The 16609-nt window shown below is 41.9% G+C and overlaps 1 protein-coding gene across 14 annotated transcripts in view; it reads left to right on the top strand.

The window, feature by feature from the left end:
- STAC (SH3 and cysteine rich domain) overlaps positions 1 to 16609 on the top strand; it is a 165002-nt gene that overhangs the window by 49440 nt on the left and 98953 nt on the right. For 8 of the 14 annotated variants that reach the window (XM_054482944.2, XM_054482949.2, XM_063662052.1 and 5 more), the window contains exon 2: positions 9664 to 9940. In XM_054482944.2, the coding sequence (XP_054338919.1) occupies positions 9664 to 9940 (277 nt within the window). The remainder of the gene's footprint in view (positions 1 to 9663; positions 9941 to 16609) is intronic. The other 6 variants (XM_054482945.2, XM_063662053.1, XM_063662058.1 and 3 more) reach the window with 1 other exon arrangement.

Genomic DNA, 16609 nt, shown 5'->3' with positions numbered 1-16609 from the left:
GGCAAATTTCTTGAACCCAGGAGGCAGAGGTTGCAGTGAGCCAAGATTGTGCCACTGCACTCCAGCCTGGGTGACAGAGTGATACTCCGTCTCAAAACAAAACAAAAAAAAATGTCGTTTTATTAAGCATCTCAAAGCATCTCATCTTCTATGGACCTCGGGCATGTCACTTAACATCTTTCGGTCCCATTTTCTCAATCTATAAGATTTGGGCACATTATTTAACTTCTTTCTACCACCCTCTCCTTATCCATAAAATAGGGACAGTAATAGTACCTGCCTCATAGGGTTAGCTTGACAATCAAAAGATAACCCATGTAAAGTCCTTAGGATAGAGCCTGGTGTATAATAAGAGTACAATAACTACTTGGTAGTAAATTAATATAATTACTATGTACCAGTCACTGTGCTTCCTGTTGGAAGAGGCTTCATGGTCTGCAGGAGAGCTCCAGAGCAGGAGGTAGGAAGGGTGGTAACATATCACACATGCTGCACACTGGGGGTCACATAGGAGGGAGTGCCCAGAAGCATCTGCAAGGAGGGCCAGGCTAGACTCCACAGAGAAGTTAAAGTTAGGTGAACCAGGCATGTTCCAGATACACTGAATGAGATACAGACCTCCCAGGAAGAACAAACCAAGGCACTTAAGGTTTATGTATCATTGGAAAACTGGGGCCTGCTCTTAGTATATCTAGGTGCATGGGGTGCAGGAGGGGATGACTAGAAATAATACTGGACAGGTGGATGGCCATAATCCATCAGGAAGGATCCCATTTCCCACAGTAAGGAACCTGGTATAACCTACAACTGAGGGATGCCATCAGAGCACTTAAACAGTTGAATTATGTGTTTTAACATTGATTCATACTTCAAGGTTTGAAAGAATGCCTCTGACTATTTCAGCCTCCATTGATAGCTCCTGTTTCTGACATATTAGAGTAGGCAGTGATCAAAACACTCAACTTCACTTGTTAATATAAATATAGGGCTTGTGTCACCCTCAGAAAGTTTTATGCATTGCTATTTGTCTCCAGAATTAGATCTTAGACTTCCTAAAAGTGGAGACTATTTAAAGTCTTTTGTATTTTCTCACCATGCTGACTTCTCAGAGCTGGAAGGGAACTTTGCAGCCACTGAGCTCATCCTCTATATTTACTGGTAGAACCTAAGCCAAGGAGCTTGAGAGACTTTCCCAAGACCATACATTTCAACAGTGGCAGAGCATGCAATCAATCATATCTAATAACTGTTGCTTTACCAATATAGTCATTAATAACTGGTTTTTGGAGCTGGCTATGACAGAGCCAGGTAGATGTAAGAAGAATATTTCAACTTTGAAGTTACCATCGAAACTAAAGCAAATCAGCACCTGGAATGTATTGTACTTGCCGTAAAAGAAATCAAGCTGTGAGTGGGGTAAAACTGTTGGTGAGAAATTTAATCCTCATACTAAACACTACATTTCTAAAGACCCCCAATGCTCACTCTCTGCCCATTGAGTTCACATGTAAAATGTTAGGGGTGAATGTAGAAAGTGCTTTGACAAACTACACCATCAGCCAAACTTGGAATAGATGAGGAGAATCTGCATGGCAGCTGGAGTGTGAAGGGAGCTGGCTTCGAGAGTCAATGCACGAGGGCTATTAGGCCATAATATGACAGGTATTTCCTCAATTCTTAGATGTCATCATTTAATGGTTTAATATCTTCTCAGAAAAATGAAAATAATGAGCATTTCAATGCTCTTTATTCAATGAACAAGGCATAACTATTTTAGAAAAGTTAAAACGTAAAAAAGAAAAAATGCCCATTTAAAAATCAAAGATGTAGACCACATGTGAGTATCAAGGAGGAAACATTCGCTTGTCAAAGGTTCCCTGATGACTTCGTTTCAACTCAGAAGTAAAAGCCAGTGCATTATTGGTACAGTGTTAAATAGCCAAGGAAATGTCTGTATAGTGGCAACTGACTTTATGGTTAAATGTCAATGGGCAGGAAACTGAGCTGATACGGTGACTGTGCCTCCTAATTTACTGCCTGTGTGGGCAGACTCTTTGTATCAGAACCACCCCTTTCCCATATAGCGTGGACTTTAGATCCTGGCAGAAATAATCAAGTGCACACTGGTTAATTAACTTGATGTGCCGCTGCGGAACAGACTGGTAAATCAATACACCTGCTATTACATTCACCTTCAGGCTGCAATTCTTTGTGTTCCAGTGCTCTCATGACTCCCAGTTTCTGCATTCCCTGACTAATTGCCATATAAGTAGTGTTGCTCAACCTGGCAACCACATCGATTATTGCTGAAATTCCAGCAGGCACCAGAAAACAAAACACACTAAGCAGAGAAATTTTACTAAGAGCACATCAAGGGTGGGATACCTTATGAAAGTCCATTTGGCTTTAAGAGCTTTGGAGACAGAGAGATCTGTATGCAGATCTTCATTCTGCAACTTGCTAGCCATTTAACTTTGGGCAAGTTGCCATTTTTCTGTTTTCTCATCTGTAAAATGAAGAAATAACCTAAAATGGACCCTCTGAGCTACCTTCCCATCCTACCACTGTGCATTACTCTAGTCCATTCACCCTCCCCTGTCTCTGAAATGGTTATTCCACATCTCCCTTTCAACTTTGGACACCTCCTCCCTCCACCTCCCATTGTCTCTGACTCAGGAGACAGACTTTTTTCTTTATTCACTGAGAATATAGAAGCAATCAAAAGAGAAAAGCCACATCCAGCCAATACCAATTCCACCAACTCTTCTCCATCTTTCTCCTTATGGTGGCCTGCCTCACTCCAATCTAAAGGAAACCCTTCTTCTCAACTACCCACGGACATGGCTCCAGCATGACCCTTTCTCTCTTATGCATCATCAGATTTAACACATGCTGGAGTAAGCTCCTGTATTTAAACAAAACATGACCAAAAAAAAAACTCCCTGGATGCTACATTTCCCTTCAGATATTGCCTCTTTTCACTAATCTTCTTTATAGCAAAGCTTCTCAAAACAACTGTCCATGTTCACTACCTCTGCTCACTTTTCTTCCAGCCATCCTCTCCTGAAACCTCCTCAGTTAGGTTTTCACACTCACCACTTCACTGAATCTGCTACTATTAAGGGCCTCCAAAGACATTCCCTTTACCAAATACAATAACCAATTCCTAAACCTCGCCTTACTTGACGTTATTATTTAAGATTCATTTCATGCTTTTGGCTATTCTCTCTTCTTTGAATCATTTTCTTCACTCAGCTTCTAACACACTCCTCTCTTTGAGTCTTCTCCTTCCTCACCAGCCTCTCCTTCTCAAGTTCCTTTGCTTGTCCTTACCAATCTTCTTGTCCTCTAAATACTGGAATGCCCCAGAGCTCTGTCCTCAGATCACTTCTCCTCCATGTCTGCACTCACTGCCTATGTAGTGATCTCATCTAGTCTCATGGTTTTAAATACCATCAATATGCTAATTACTCCCAAGGTATTACTCCAGTTTGGACCTTTCCCTGGAATCCCAGAATCATATATCCAGCTGCCTAACTGGCAACGCCACTTGAATTCCAAATAAGCATTTCAAACTTATTCAAAACTCAACTCCAAATTCAGCCATATCTTACCATAACTATACAAGCTAAAATTACTTCTGATCAGGATTATCGCAAGAGTCTCCTCTCCCAACTTGTCTCCCTGTTTCCATCTTGCCCTCCTACAGTTGGTATTCCACACAGCTGCTAGAGTGACCCTTTTAAATAAAAGTCAGAGCCTGTCACTTCCCTGTTCAAAACCATCACCCTTAGGATAAATTCCAAAGCCCGTGCCATGACCTACAAGGTCCAGCAAGAAGCTAGCCTTGACATCTCTGCTCTTTCTTTCCCTCATTGTTCTTAACCAGACATGCCGACCTCCCAGTGCTTCTCAGATACCCTTCCCTTGATCTCTTGTTGGGGCCTCAGCTCTAGATTTTTCCACTGCCCACAATGCTCTTCTCCAGTATAGCTCAAACAGTCACTGCTTACTTCATGTCTCTGTTCCACTGTCACCGGTCATAGAAGCCTTCCTTGTCACCTTCTAATGCCCAACTCTGGCCTTATTTTCCTTTGTACCCCCTCTCCCTGTCCAAATTTATATTATTTACCACTTTGATTATCTACCTATAGTCTATCTCCACCCACTAGACCTTAAAACCTTAAAAGGAAGGTTTTAATCCTTTTTTTACTGCCGTAGCCCCCAAATCAAGGTCTATGCCTAGCTCAGAGCAGTACCCATGATATTCATTGACATTATTATTATTATTGTTATTATTATTATTATTATTATTTAGATGGAGTTTTCCCAGGCTGGAGTGCAATGGTGTGATCTTGGTTCACCGCAACCTCACCTCTCAGGTTCAAGCAATTCTCCTGCCTCAGCCTCCCGAGTAGCTGGGATTACAGGCATGCGCCACCACGCCTGGCTAATTTTGTATTTTTAGTAGAGACAGGGTTTCTCCATGTTGGTCAGGCTGGTCTCGAACTCCCGACCTCAGGTGATCCACCCGCCTCCCTAAGTGCTGGGATTACAGGTGTGAGCCACCACACCCAGCCTGAATGAATTATTTAATGAATGAATGATCCCCTATCCACAAGGTTGCTAGGATGATTACATGAAGTAAATGATATAGAGTAGTTTCAAGCACATGGTAAGGTTCTGAAGAATATCTGTTTCTTTTACCATTATTATTATAAATAAAATGGAGCTGGGCCATGGCAGTGGTACATGGAAGCTAATCATTTTGTGACATCTGTGATTATCAGGGTTTGCTTCTATTTCTGCATTTCGTATGTTCTCATCTGGCCTCTGCTCTTTTAGGGATAATTAGAGAAAGCATGTTCCTTTGAGCTCATGTCTAGGGTTCAATTTAACTTATAGGTATTTCTCTTAAGATTTCCACTTGAACAAGTCACATTGACTTCCAAAACAAATTCTCCAGCTCTAGAGGCAGGCAGGGTCCGATGGCTTCATACAATTTCCAAGCCACATCACCCAGAGCAAGAAAAATGTGGCAGGTTTCCTAGTATCATACTTGAACATCATACATAAACTTCCAGGGAACACAGAACACCACACCACATATGACGAAGGGTTTGAAAGGAGAAGTAAAGCACCTGAGCACAGGAGGGAGACAAGACTGGATGTGTGTAAGCAACCTCCCCGTCACTTTCCCTGTCCTGGCAGCAGAGGCCATGCAGTGACATTTGATGCTTTCCTTTGATAAACAAGACATGCTCTTTTATCATTTTTTAGAAATTTGAAATATATAAAATGAAAGAAATAGTTCCCCAAAAAGCAAATTTGCTTTCCTGCTCCACATCCTCACTGATGGCCAGAAGTAGTGTCATCTCCCTGGAGGTGGGGGATAACTCTCCTCTATCCCTCCATCTATCCCCTAAAGACTCACCAGCAGTGGAAAGAGCATGGGGATGGGGATTGGAGGAAGGCAGATTCAATTTGAACCCTGGTCTTGATTCACAGAATCTGTGTGACCTTAGGCAAGTTTCTTAACCACCCTCAGCTTCCATTTCTCCAGGGGTAAAATCGCATCTTCACCGAATGGTTGGGAGGATTAAGATAGGTCGCCTGGTGAAGCAGTTAGCTCAGCTCCGTATTCCCAGCTCCTTGGTTCCCCACTTTTGTCCCCCATCATCCACCATCCACTTATATCCTGTGGAGTTCTCAGAGGGCTCTCCCACACATTATCCTCTGTGTCCTTCACGACAGGGTGGGTGTTATTCTGATTTTGAGACATGAGTAGTCAATTTATTGAATCATCTGAACTCAGTAGGGAGCAAACAGTAAATGATTTTGATTTTTCTGTGTGATAGTGTTTACTTTGATAAACCTCTCCCTGGGTTGCACATCCCATGACAAAACCTTGGCAGATTCTTTACCTTCCTGTTCACTTTAATGTATTAAATGTCCTTCTAAAATAAAACTTCAGTCTCACCTCCTGTGTAAGCCTCCCTTCCTCCAGCATCAGTCCAGTTTATAGCCTGAAGGACTTGAAGTGAAGAGGGTCTGTACTGCTCCTTTGCTGCATCCAGGTCCTCACCTCAAAGTGGCTCAATCTCAATGAATGATTGTCTCATAGCCCCCTCTCATTTAGCTTTTTCAGAGATGAGGTGTCCTCTTCAAAATCAATGCTATGCTCCCAAGGACACAGGACTCACTGCCCTGTATCCATCAGGATACACTAGCTTATGCCTCAGCAACAAGCAACTCCACAATAACTCAGGGACACCTCCCTCTTCCCCCTTCTTTGGCAGTTCTGACTCCTCCGTTAGTTTGAGCCATAGGGCAGAGGGAAAGGGACAAAAGTCTTAGCTGGCCCACTCTTTCTGACCTTTCTGCAGGTTGTTACAGCTTCTGTGGATAGCCTTTGCTAGCTGATGATGTCCTATTAGCAGCCCTAGTGGGGCTTTTCAGAGGGCTTTGCAGGGCCTCTTTTTTGTATGGCTCCCTGAAGTGAAGAGCTGGCTTCACACAACCACACCTGACTTCAGGAGGGCAAATAAGTACAATCCCACCACATGCATAACATGCAGGAGGGTGCGGAGAACAGCATTGTACCGGTTATCTATTGCTGTGTACACACAATAGATACCCAATTTAATGACTTAGAACACCAGTCATCTTTTTAGTTGAAGAGTGTGTGGGTTGACAATTTGACAAGGACTCAGCTGGACAGCACTTCTGGTCTCATCTAGGCTCCCTTATGCCTGCAGGACAGCAGGGTGGCTCTGCTTCTGGACTCTATCCTAGAGTGGCAGGGAATTGACTGGACCATGTGTCTCATAATCCTTCAGGCTACATTGGGCAGTTTGGTAGGTTTCTAGAGGGAGGAAAGAAGCATGCAAGGCCTCTTAAGGCCTGGGCTTGGAACTGCCTTAAAATTGCTTCTGCTGCCTTCTATTGGTCAAATTTCAGAAACCAACAATATTCAAGGAGTGGGAAACTAGGCTCCTTTTGATAGATTGAGATGCAAATTCACTTGCAAAGTGCATGGATAAGGGAAAGGGGAGAGAACTGCAGTCTTTTTGTAGTCTACCCCAAACACTAATGACCACCATATCTTCCTGGACTTTTGAAGTGGAACTTACGGGGTTAAGACAGAGCTGGTTGGGCTTGGCAAGGCCGTATAAACTTGTCTGATATATTGTGTAGGGGGAGTCTGACCACACTTATGGAGACCCTTATTAGACAAGAGTACTGAGCACCATTTGTTTCTTTTTCTCTTTTTAAATTACTTTTATGATTTTATTTTTAATTGACATAAAATAATTGTACCTATTTATGGAGTACATAGTGATTTTGCAACACATGTATAGTGATCACATCAGGGTAATTAGCATATCCATAACATCAAACATTTATCATTTTTTTGTGTTGGGAACATTCAAAAGTATCCTCCTTCTAGCTATTTGAAACTATATAATGTATTGTTGTTAACTATACTTATTCTACAGTGCTATAGAGCACTAGAACTTATTCTTCCTATCTAGCTGTCATTTTTTAGTAAAAAATCTCTCCCTATCCTCCCTTCTCCCTGCCCTTCCCAGTCTCTAGTATCCTCTGTTCTACTTTTAACTTCTACGAGATCAACTTTTTTTAGCTTCCACATATGAGTGAGCACATGCAGCATTTAACTTTCTTTTCCTGGCTTATTTTATTTAACATAATGTCCTCCTGTCCCATCCATGTTGCCACAAATGACAGAGTTTCATTCTTTTTTATGGCTGAATAGTATTTCATCATGTACACGTACCATATTTCCTTTATCCATTCATTGTGTTGTTGGACCCATAGATTGACTCCATATCTTGGCTATTGTGAATAGTGCTACAATTAACGTGGGGGTGCAGATGTCTCCTCAGTATAATGATTCCCTTTCCTTTAGATAAATTCCCAGCAGTGGGATTGCTGAATTACATGGTAGTTCTATTTGTAGCTTTTTGAGGAACGCCCATACTGTTCTTCATAGTGGTTGTACTAGTTTACATTCCCACAAACAAAATGTCTGTGAGTTCCCTTTTCTCTGCATTTGTTATTTTTGTCTTTTTGATAATAGCTGTTGTAACTGGGGTGAGATGATGCTTCACTGTGGTTTTGATTTGCATTTCCCTGATGATTAGTGATGTTGAACTTTTTAAATATATTTGTCAGCCATTTGTATGTCTTCTTTTGAGAAATGTCTGTTCAGATCATTTCTCATTTTTAAATTGGATTGTTTGGAGGTTTTTTTTTTTTTGCCATTGAGATGCTTGAGTTTCTTGTATATTCTAGATATTAATCTCCTGTCTGATGCATATTGTGCAAATACTTTTTCCCATTCTATAAGTTGTCTCTTCACTCTGTGTCAGTGGGGATAGTGCCATGCACACAGCAGATCTCACCCCCACAGCCTGGATCTGCATGATCCATTGATCATAACAGAGACTGGTCCATCATTGCATTGCAGCTCCAGAAACTAAAATGATCACTTTCTTTCAAGACCAAGAGTTTACGGAGCAAAAGTGCTGACAGCTTCTTCCAGTTTCCTTTGCTGTGTAGAAGCTTTTTAGTTTGATATCTGAGCATTTTTTTTCTGCAGCTTTAGGCCATACATGTTTATTCCAGGCAACAGAAAGAACTCCCATGGATATTCAATTACAAAAAGAAACCACCTTAAAGGTGAAGTGACTTGTTGCTGGGTGAAAAGAAAAACTACGTACTAAGGACTAGGGATGAGAAAACAGAGTAAATAGGAGAGACTTTTAAAAGGCCACTGTGGGGATGGACAGAGCAAGGTGCACCATGGTGCAAGCTGTCATCAGAGTCTGGAATCTTCCAGTTCCTGGAGCCAGAATAGAGGGGTAGATTAAACTCAAACCCAGACCTGTCAGAATCTTGTGCTTTTCCAAACCTGTTTTGGTGCCTTTTCATAAGTCCCAGAGGCAAAGGAGAAATGGTCTAGTTTGTCATGGCCAAAACAAGAGGGAGGGCAGCAGGAAGAGCAGAGAAAGTCAAAAGGATAATACAATATGTCCTATGTCCTACACACACACAGACACACACACACACACACACACACAGGTTACTTATCCATATGCTTCAGACCCAAGCAGACTTGAGAGTTCCTGGTTTGTGCTCTGTGGATAGTTCAGCGAGATTGATTTTGAGCCAGACAATAGACTCTTCTGCTTTGCTGTGTGCAGAGACAAGTGGCTGTTAAGTGATCATAAGAGAGAAAGGCCAGCTTTACACATGTAGCCTTTGAGCCCATGAGTTTGTATACTTAATATTTCCAATGATTCAAATTCAAAAGGCAAATTATATCAAAATCCAATGTGGCGGGACACTTTGACAGCACACTGGTAGGACTTTAAGGAGGCAGGGGAGGAGGAGCAGGGGCAGAATCAAAGGCAAAATAGGACCTCTTTCTGCTCATCTGGCTTAGTGGCAGGGGCGGGGGAAATTCCCTCTTTACTAGGCACTGCCATCACCCCACCCACACAGGGACATTTATGAGCCTCCTCAAGACTGAGGGTGTCAGTGGGGACTGTGTAGTGCACACAGCAGACCTTACCCCCACAGCCTAGGTCTGCTTGATCCGTTGATCATAAGAGAGACTGTTCTGTCATTGCATTGCAGCTCCAGAAACTAAAACGATCACTTTCTTTCAAGACCAAGAGTTTACGGAGCAAAAGTGCTGACAACTTCTTCCAGCGAACCAACAGCGAAGACACGAAACTGCAAGCACACATGGTGGCTGAGATCAGCCCCAGCTCCAGCCCACTCCCTGCTCCAGGAAGCCTGACGTCCACACCCGCCAGGGCTGGCCTGCATCCAGGTGGCAAGGCTCATGCCTTTCAGGAATACATCTTCAAGAAGCCCACTTTCTGTGAAGTCTGCAACCACATGATAGTGGGTAAGGCCTCCCACCCCTTTCTCCAGATCCCAGCACCCCCGGAAAGCTGAGTGAGAGTGGTATGCCACGGGTCCAGGTACCTACGGACAGATGCTAGGCCTCAGAGATTTACATGTGGGAAGATCATTCAGGAGTGCTTTGGGGAACAATATTTGTGAGAAGGTAAGGGAAGCAGCACTGGGTAGTGGGAGAAGTTGGGTTGTGATATAGTTGTAATCAGGACTTCAGCTGATCCCCTGTAGATCCCTAAAGTCCTTTAGCGTGTTCTTGCATTGAGGCTCGAGGTCTGGGTCTTTGAACACCTGCATCAGCCTGTCACTGCATATGGGCAACAAGTGAGACCTGGAATGTTTGTTGCTTCCCCAAAAAAAAGCCAATGTCTGTCATATGTGCATGGTCATATCAGTGACATCCAATATGGCCTGGAAGTCAGGGTTCTGCAGTTCTCCTCACCCTTTGCCAAGGCTCAGTTAAGCGGTAGGATATTCAAAATGGTGGGCAATATTAACCCTTCTTACAATCACACACAAGGCTTGTTCTCGTTTTCAGAAAACCTTTATGTACTCATGTTCTCGTTTTCAGAAAACCTTTATGTACTCATGTTCTCATTTTCTAGTCCCTATGACTCATTTTCTTCCTTTAAATGGCCACATTTAGGAACAGTGCTTGTATCAGTCAAAGATTTCCACCAGAAAGTTGCCTAAAAGCCACCTAAAAAGTAGTTTTAAAGTGCTGAAAAGTTTAGAAGTTCTTTAAAAATGGCCATGTTTTACTCTCACTCAGGCATCTTCAGATCAGCTGAGATTTGGCTGATCCAGACTCAGCTTTGTTATTGCATCTTCTCTCTACTCATTATCTCCTGCCCTCTCCTTGAACCGGTGGGCTAGCTACATCATGCACTTCTCATGGCGGGGACAACTGGGAGCATGCAAAGCCTCTTAAGGCCTTGGGCCGGAGGTGGCACACTGTGACTTAGTCTACTGGCATTTAGTTAGCTAAATTAAGTTATGTGGCCAAATCCATAGCCAAGGCAGGGGCAACCCCCTAGCCCCTACCTGCCATCTCTAGTAGCAAGGACTGCAAGCCACCTGGCAATGGGCTTGGATACAGGGAGGGGTGGAGAATGGGCTCAGTATGTAATCTACCATTTAGGATGCCCTCTGGATTACTGATCTTTTTTTGTTTGGTAGAGTCTGCTAAGTCTTGGAGCTCCCACCCTTCTACTTCACATCTCCATATGGACTTAATGCCTAGCATCTGAATGTCAGCTTGGGGTTGCTGGGCCGGGGGCGGTGGAGGGTCTCATCACATCTCATGCTCAACAATACTTAGACACTTCAGCCTCTAACTTAGTTTCTGTGCCTGCCTGGCTTCTGAATCTGTGTCACTTTCAATTTCCACACACATTTCCACCAGGCCTTTTCAAGGCAGTGTTATTCATAAATAACCCTTAAATAGGTGATGATGAGCCTCTATTTTAGATCTCATTGTGATGAGTGTGAAAAGACAGAGGATGTGTTTTTAAAAATGAGTAACAGAAATGAGTTCACCTCTGAGGAATGTCATAGTCATTACCCTAAAGAGGATTCTAGGTACACCTCAAGTACAACAACAATTTTGAAAGACTCTATTTTGAATATCACTAAAAAAAAATGTCCTATGCTAAAGAGAATTGCACTGCACTTTTCTCTTGTCAGAAATAAATTTACGTTGCAGCTGCCATTTTATCTTTATAAAGAAAGAAAAAAAAAGAATCAACAAGTCTCACTGCTCTTTTCAAGGACAGAAACAAAATATACCAAATATTAGGCTCCTTTCAGGAAAGAACAAAGGGGTTTAGAAAGGGGATATGGAGCAGAAAGGAAAGGGAGAGAAAGAAAAGGCAGGAGGAAGGAGGTGAGAAGAGGAAAAGAAATGGAGATGAAGTAGGGGCTGGTGTATGCTCTAACTTCCTAAAACAATACATAGGGCATTTTAATTATCTGATAATAGAGCACAATTGATATGCCTCTCTCTCTTTCTTGACCCTTCAGACATAGCGTTCTGTCTCCACACAGATTACCTAAAGATTTCTTTCCTTCAAGCCACAGGTTATCCTCATATTCTAGATTTTAGGGAAAGACTACCTGCTATTATCCCCTTAGAATGACATCTCAGAAAAGATATTAAAGCTGTTTGTTTTTTCCTTTCTACTGGGAACCAAAGGCTATATAATGATAGCCAAGAAGAATCAAACCTCATCTATGCACTTTCCAGCTGACAGATACTTCTTTAAAAATAAAATGAACCTGACACTCTCCGTGTACACTCACAGTTCAGTTTACAAGGACTCACATTTGTTCCTTCCCAACACCTGTGCCTTGAAGATGGAAAGCCCACACCTTTGCCATAAGATCCCTGATCAATAAAAGTAGACCAGGACCCCAGTCTCATTCACTGCCCATCCATTTCCAATTTCCTTAGCTTCTTATTGCCAGCTAGGCCCTTGCCCTTGGACTTGATGCCTGAAACTGCTACTTACCAGGCTCTCAGACCTGTAGTGTTAAGCAGGCACCGTGGCATGCCCTCCAGCTAACCTAACCTTGCCTTCAACACATTGCTACCCTTTATGATCACCTCTTAAGCTATCCCTTCCCAGAAACTTTGGTCACCTAAGCAAGCCAAAGATGATCAACCCAGCTCTTCATGGAGACATGAGAGAAATAGGCAGTTAGGTGTGTCTGTCAGCTTCAGTGCTGAATGCCCCTGCCTTTGAGTCACCAGGACTCCATACTGAGTCTTAGTCTAAGAGAATTCTGAGCTGTCTCTTGTACTTGGCTAGAGGAACATACTTCCTCCACCAAGCAGATCCACTCTTAGGCCTTGACAATGAGAGTTAGGGGTGGGAGAACTCAGCTTCACTGTGTATCACCTAAATGTACTCCATTTATGGCATTCTATCTTACATTGAATTAACTGTCTACAATGACTCATTTCAGGAAAGCATTAAATCTGTGTGATAATCTGCATCTCATTGAAATTTCAAAGACTTCAACAAGTCAACATGTACTATTAATATAACTAACTCAGTGCATGAGTCTACTTCATCAAATAAGGAGATGTTTCTAAGGGACTCCATTCTGTTTATTGCCAGATATCTTGTTTCAAAAACTATTTTTAAATTAACTAAATGTTTTTAATTGAAATTCACTTAGAAGACACAGCATATTAAATGGAATCATATTTCCTAAACAGATATTTCAAAAGCTGTATTTCATTGCCTAAAATTTAAAGTTTCTTTATACAGTTGCTACACAAAAAATCATTCACTTCCATAACTGGCATCCATTGGGGAAAATAATAATGACAATGTCTTAGCAAAGCATCCCTAGAAGCAGGGCCTGAGATGGGGTGTCTTATGAAAGGGATTTGTTTTGGGGAGTGCCCTCAGCAGAAGGAGAGTCAAATAAGCAGGAGAGGCAGGGGAAGTAGCTAAGCAAGGGTGTGGTCTCAGCTGGAATCTGCGTCAGACTGATTCCACCGAGTGGTCCTACCTTCAGACAAAGGACTAGCCTTTGTACATTTCTGTCCCTCAGTCATTGGCTATGTCTGCCCCCAGGAAGTAGTGAGAGTGCAGCATTCCAGGCAAGGAGCATCCCTCTTGGCCAAGGACAGCTCCCTGGAAAAAAAAGGGGGGCATCTGTGAGTCATTGGCTGCCAACACTCACAGCACTAGAATGATAAATAAGATCAGGACAAGGGTCCACCATATCTGTAAACATACTTTAATGCTACAAGATGAAGTATAAAACACTCCCCACTAGGAACAAATTTAAAATGCAGATGAACCTTGCAATTGCTGTACCTAAAACATTATATTGCCATTATAATGAATAATATATCATGAGAAAATAATACATTACACTGAGTCCCAGACTTTCCTGCTGGGCTGTTGTTTGACCATTAGGTTGTTTTCTGATCTATTCTGACCTCATCCCATTGCTCAACAAAGCCATAAGTCATTAATCAAACCTTGAATGGAAAAACTATATATATGTATACACACCACACACACACACACATACATAAAGACATTGAACTAAAAAGACAAAGCAATGTTTGCTCATCGATGAAGTTGTCTCTTGGCAAGAAAGGCCAAACAAAGATCAAGGGGAATATTAAAAAGTAAATGTCAACTCTGGGTATTCTTAGAATGAAATTGCATCTCTGAGGTTCTGTCCATCATTTAATTGAAGTTGTTTTAGGAGCTGTACAGCTTGTAAATAATAAAATGCAAATGCTCTCTAAAACTTCTATTTTTAATGTTTCACATAGATCCTCTCCTTTGGGCCATAGTATGTTTCCATTTTAAAATGCAGCACCCAGAACTCAGTAGTTTGCCCAATGCAATTATTAATCTCTGGTGTCCAGAACTTTGCTGCTACTTTACTACTACAGGACAAAAAATGCAGTGTAATGTCTGGTCCAACAGATGCAAATAGTTCCTTTCTCTTCTTTGCACATTCAGCACTTGAGAGAATCCTACTAATTATGGTCACAGAATTTTATTTTATATTTTATTATTTTATTTTATTTTATTATTTTATTTTATTTTATTTTACTTTATTTTATTTTATTTTACTTTATTTTATTTTATTTATTTATTTGAGATGGAGTCTTGCTCTGTCACCCAGGCTGGAGTGCAATGGTACAATCTCAGCTCACTGCAACCTCCATCTCCTGGGTTCAAGCAATTCTCCTGCCTCAGCCTCCCAAGTAGCTGGGACTACAGGCAGATGCCACTGTCCCTGGCTAATTTTTGTATTTTTAGTAGAGACGGGGTTTCACATGTTGGCCAGGCTGGTCTTGAACTCCTGACCTCAAGTGATCTGCCCACCTCGGCCTCCCACAGTGCTTGAATTATAGGCATGAGCCACCGCACCCAGCCTGGTCACGGAATTTTAAGTGAAAATAAGTAAAGCTGGAACATAGTTATGCTAAGGAGATGGTGACCCAGCAGATAAGGAATGTTTGCAGGAGGTGGCAATGTTTGGCCTGGAAAAGACTTTGAAAACTGTTATCTTAAAATAGTTGAAAAGATCTCATCTGGAAGAACGTTTAAACTCACTTGGAGTCCCAAGTGCAAAATGACAGATGATACTGTGAGGCAGAGTTCAAAACACTAACAAGAGGAGTTTCTTAAAGCAGTTTCAGAAGTAGGCTCCACTGGCACAGTGGCTTGTACCTGTAATCTCAGCTACTGGGAAGGGTAAGGTAAGAGGATAGCTTGAGGCTAGGAGCTTAAGACCAACCTGGGCAAAACAGTGAACCCCCCCACTCCCGACGCAGTCTCTAAAAAAAAAATAAAATGAGTAAAATTAAATAGAATAAAGTTAGCCAGGCATAGTAGCACACACCTGTAGTCTCAGCTATTCAGGAGGCTAAGGCAGAAGGATCACTTGAGCCCAGGAGTTCGAGGCTACGATGAGCTATGATCACACCACTGCACTCCAGCCTGGGCAACAGAGTGAGACTTCATCTCTTAAAAAAAAATTAAGAAAGAAGATGTAGGCTCTGTGGATTAGAGGAGAGGATAAACTATGTGCTTGGAAAATGCTGTCTAGCCTACCCCCTTCGGATATTCACAGCACACATTAGCATTTTGAAGTCCTGCCATCCTGAAAACAACCCAGGTGTTCTCAGTGGAGAACAGAGGCAGTGGGCCAAATGGATTGTAACTAAGGAGTTCTCTATCAACAGCTACTTTTCCGTAATTCCATTTGGCTGCTATTGAACACAATTTGGCATGTATCTCTTTAATATACATAATTCAGAGAGAATTTCTAATGCTCACAAGGGCAGATTCATTAGAGTTGTTAAGACTTCAATATAAGGTCCATCCAGTGTTCTCACAGAGATTATTAATTATAAATGACACACATGAACATATGGCTTGTACACAGCACCTTTCAACTAAAAAAACCACAACATACTTTTAAGTTAGTGTCTGCTATTATTTTTCTGAAATTTTATGCCTGCTGCCAAGTACTGTGTATTTTAAGAAATCTGTCATTGAAAATTACTTAAATGAAACAGTAAACCACAATCCTTCCAGCAAAGATTGAGCAAAAATTGATGCTGGTAGACTTCAAGGAGGACGTATCCTAGAGTCTCACACAGAAATGGAAGTGACACTCTTTAGGGGATACTGTTGTGCTCTGGAGCATTGCATGTCATCTTAAAAAATCCTTGAGCTGCCATCAAAAGAGAAGACAGGACAAGAGGAAGTGAGGAGGCCTGCTCTTGTTACCATATTTCCCACTGCTCTCCCACAAGTATTCACTTCTCCATGGAATGTCCTAATACTATTTTCTGGGCCCATTTTTAGTCATTTGGCTCTTCCTACTAGAACATCTGAATGCCCTTCCTTCCTACTGTATCTCTCTATCAATCCAGTCCTACATCTATCAAGACCCAATTAAAATGCTTTCTGCAGTTCTATGGTGATCACTTATTTCCTCTGAATTTCCATGTTATTGACAGTGTAGACTTTGGTAAGCTCCTTGAAGATACAGCCAGCTCTAATTTATGTGCCTATTCCCACTGAAGCTACACAGCATACACCTGGCACACAGTGAGTATTTTTAAAAGTCATTAGTAAATGGGAAAAAAAATAGTTTGCCTTCAAAT

Source organism: Pongo pygmaeus, chromosome 2, assembly GCF_028885625.2.
Source record: "Pongo pygmaeus isolate AG05252 chromosome 2, NHGRI_mPonPyg2-v2.0_pri, whole genome shotgun sequence".
Classification (NCBI taxonomy): Eukaryota; Metazoa; Chordata; class Mammalia; order Primates; family Hominidae; genus Pongo; species Pongo pygmaeus.
This window is presented reverse-complemented; position numbering and strand designations above follow the sequence as displayed.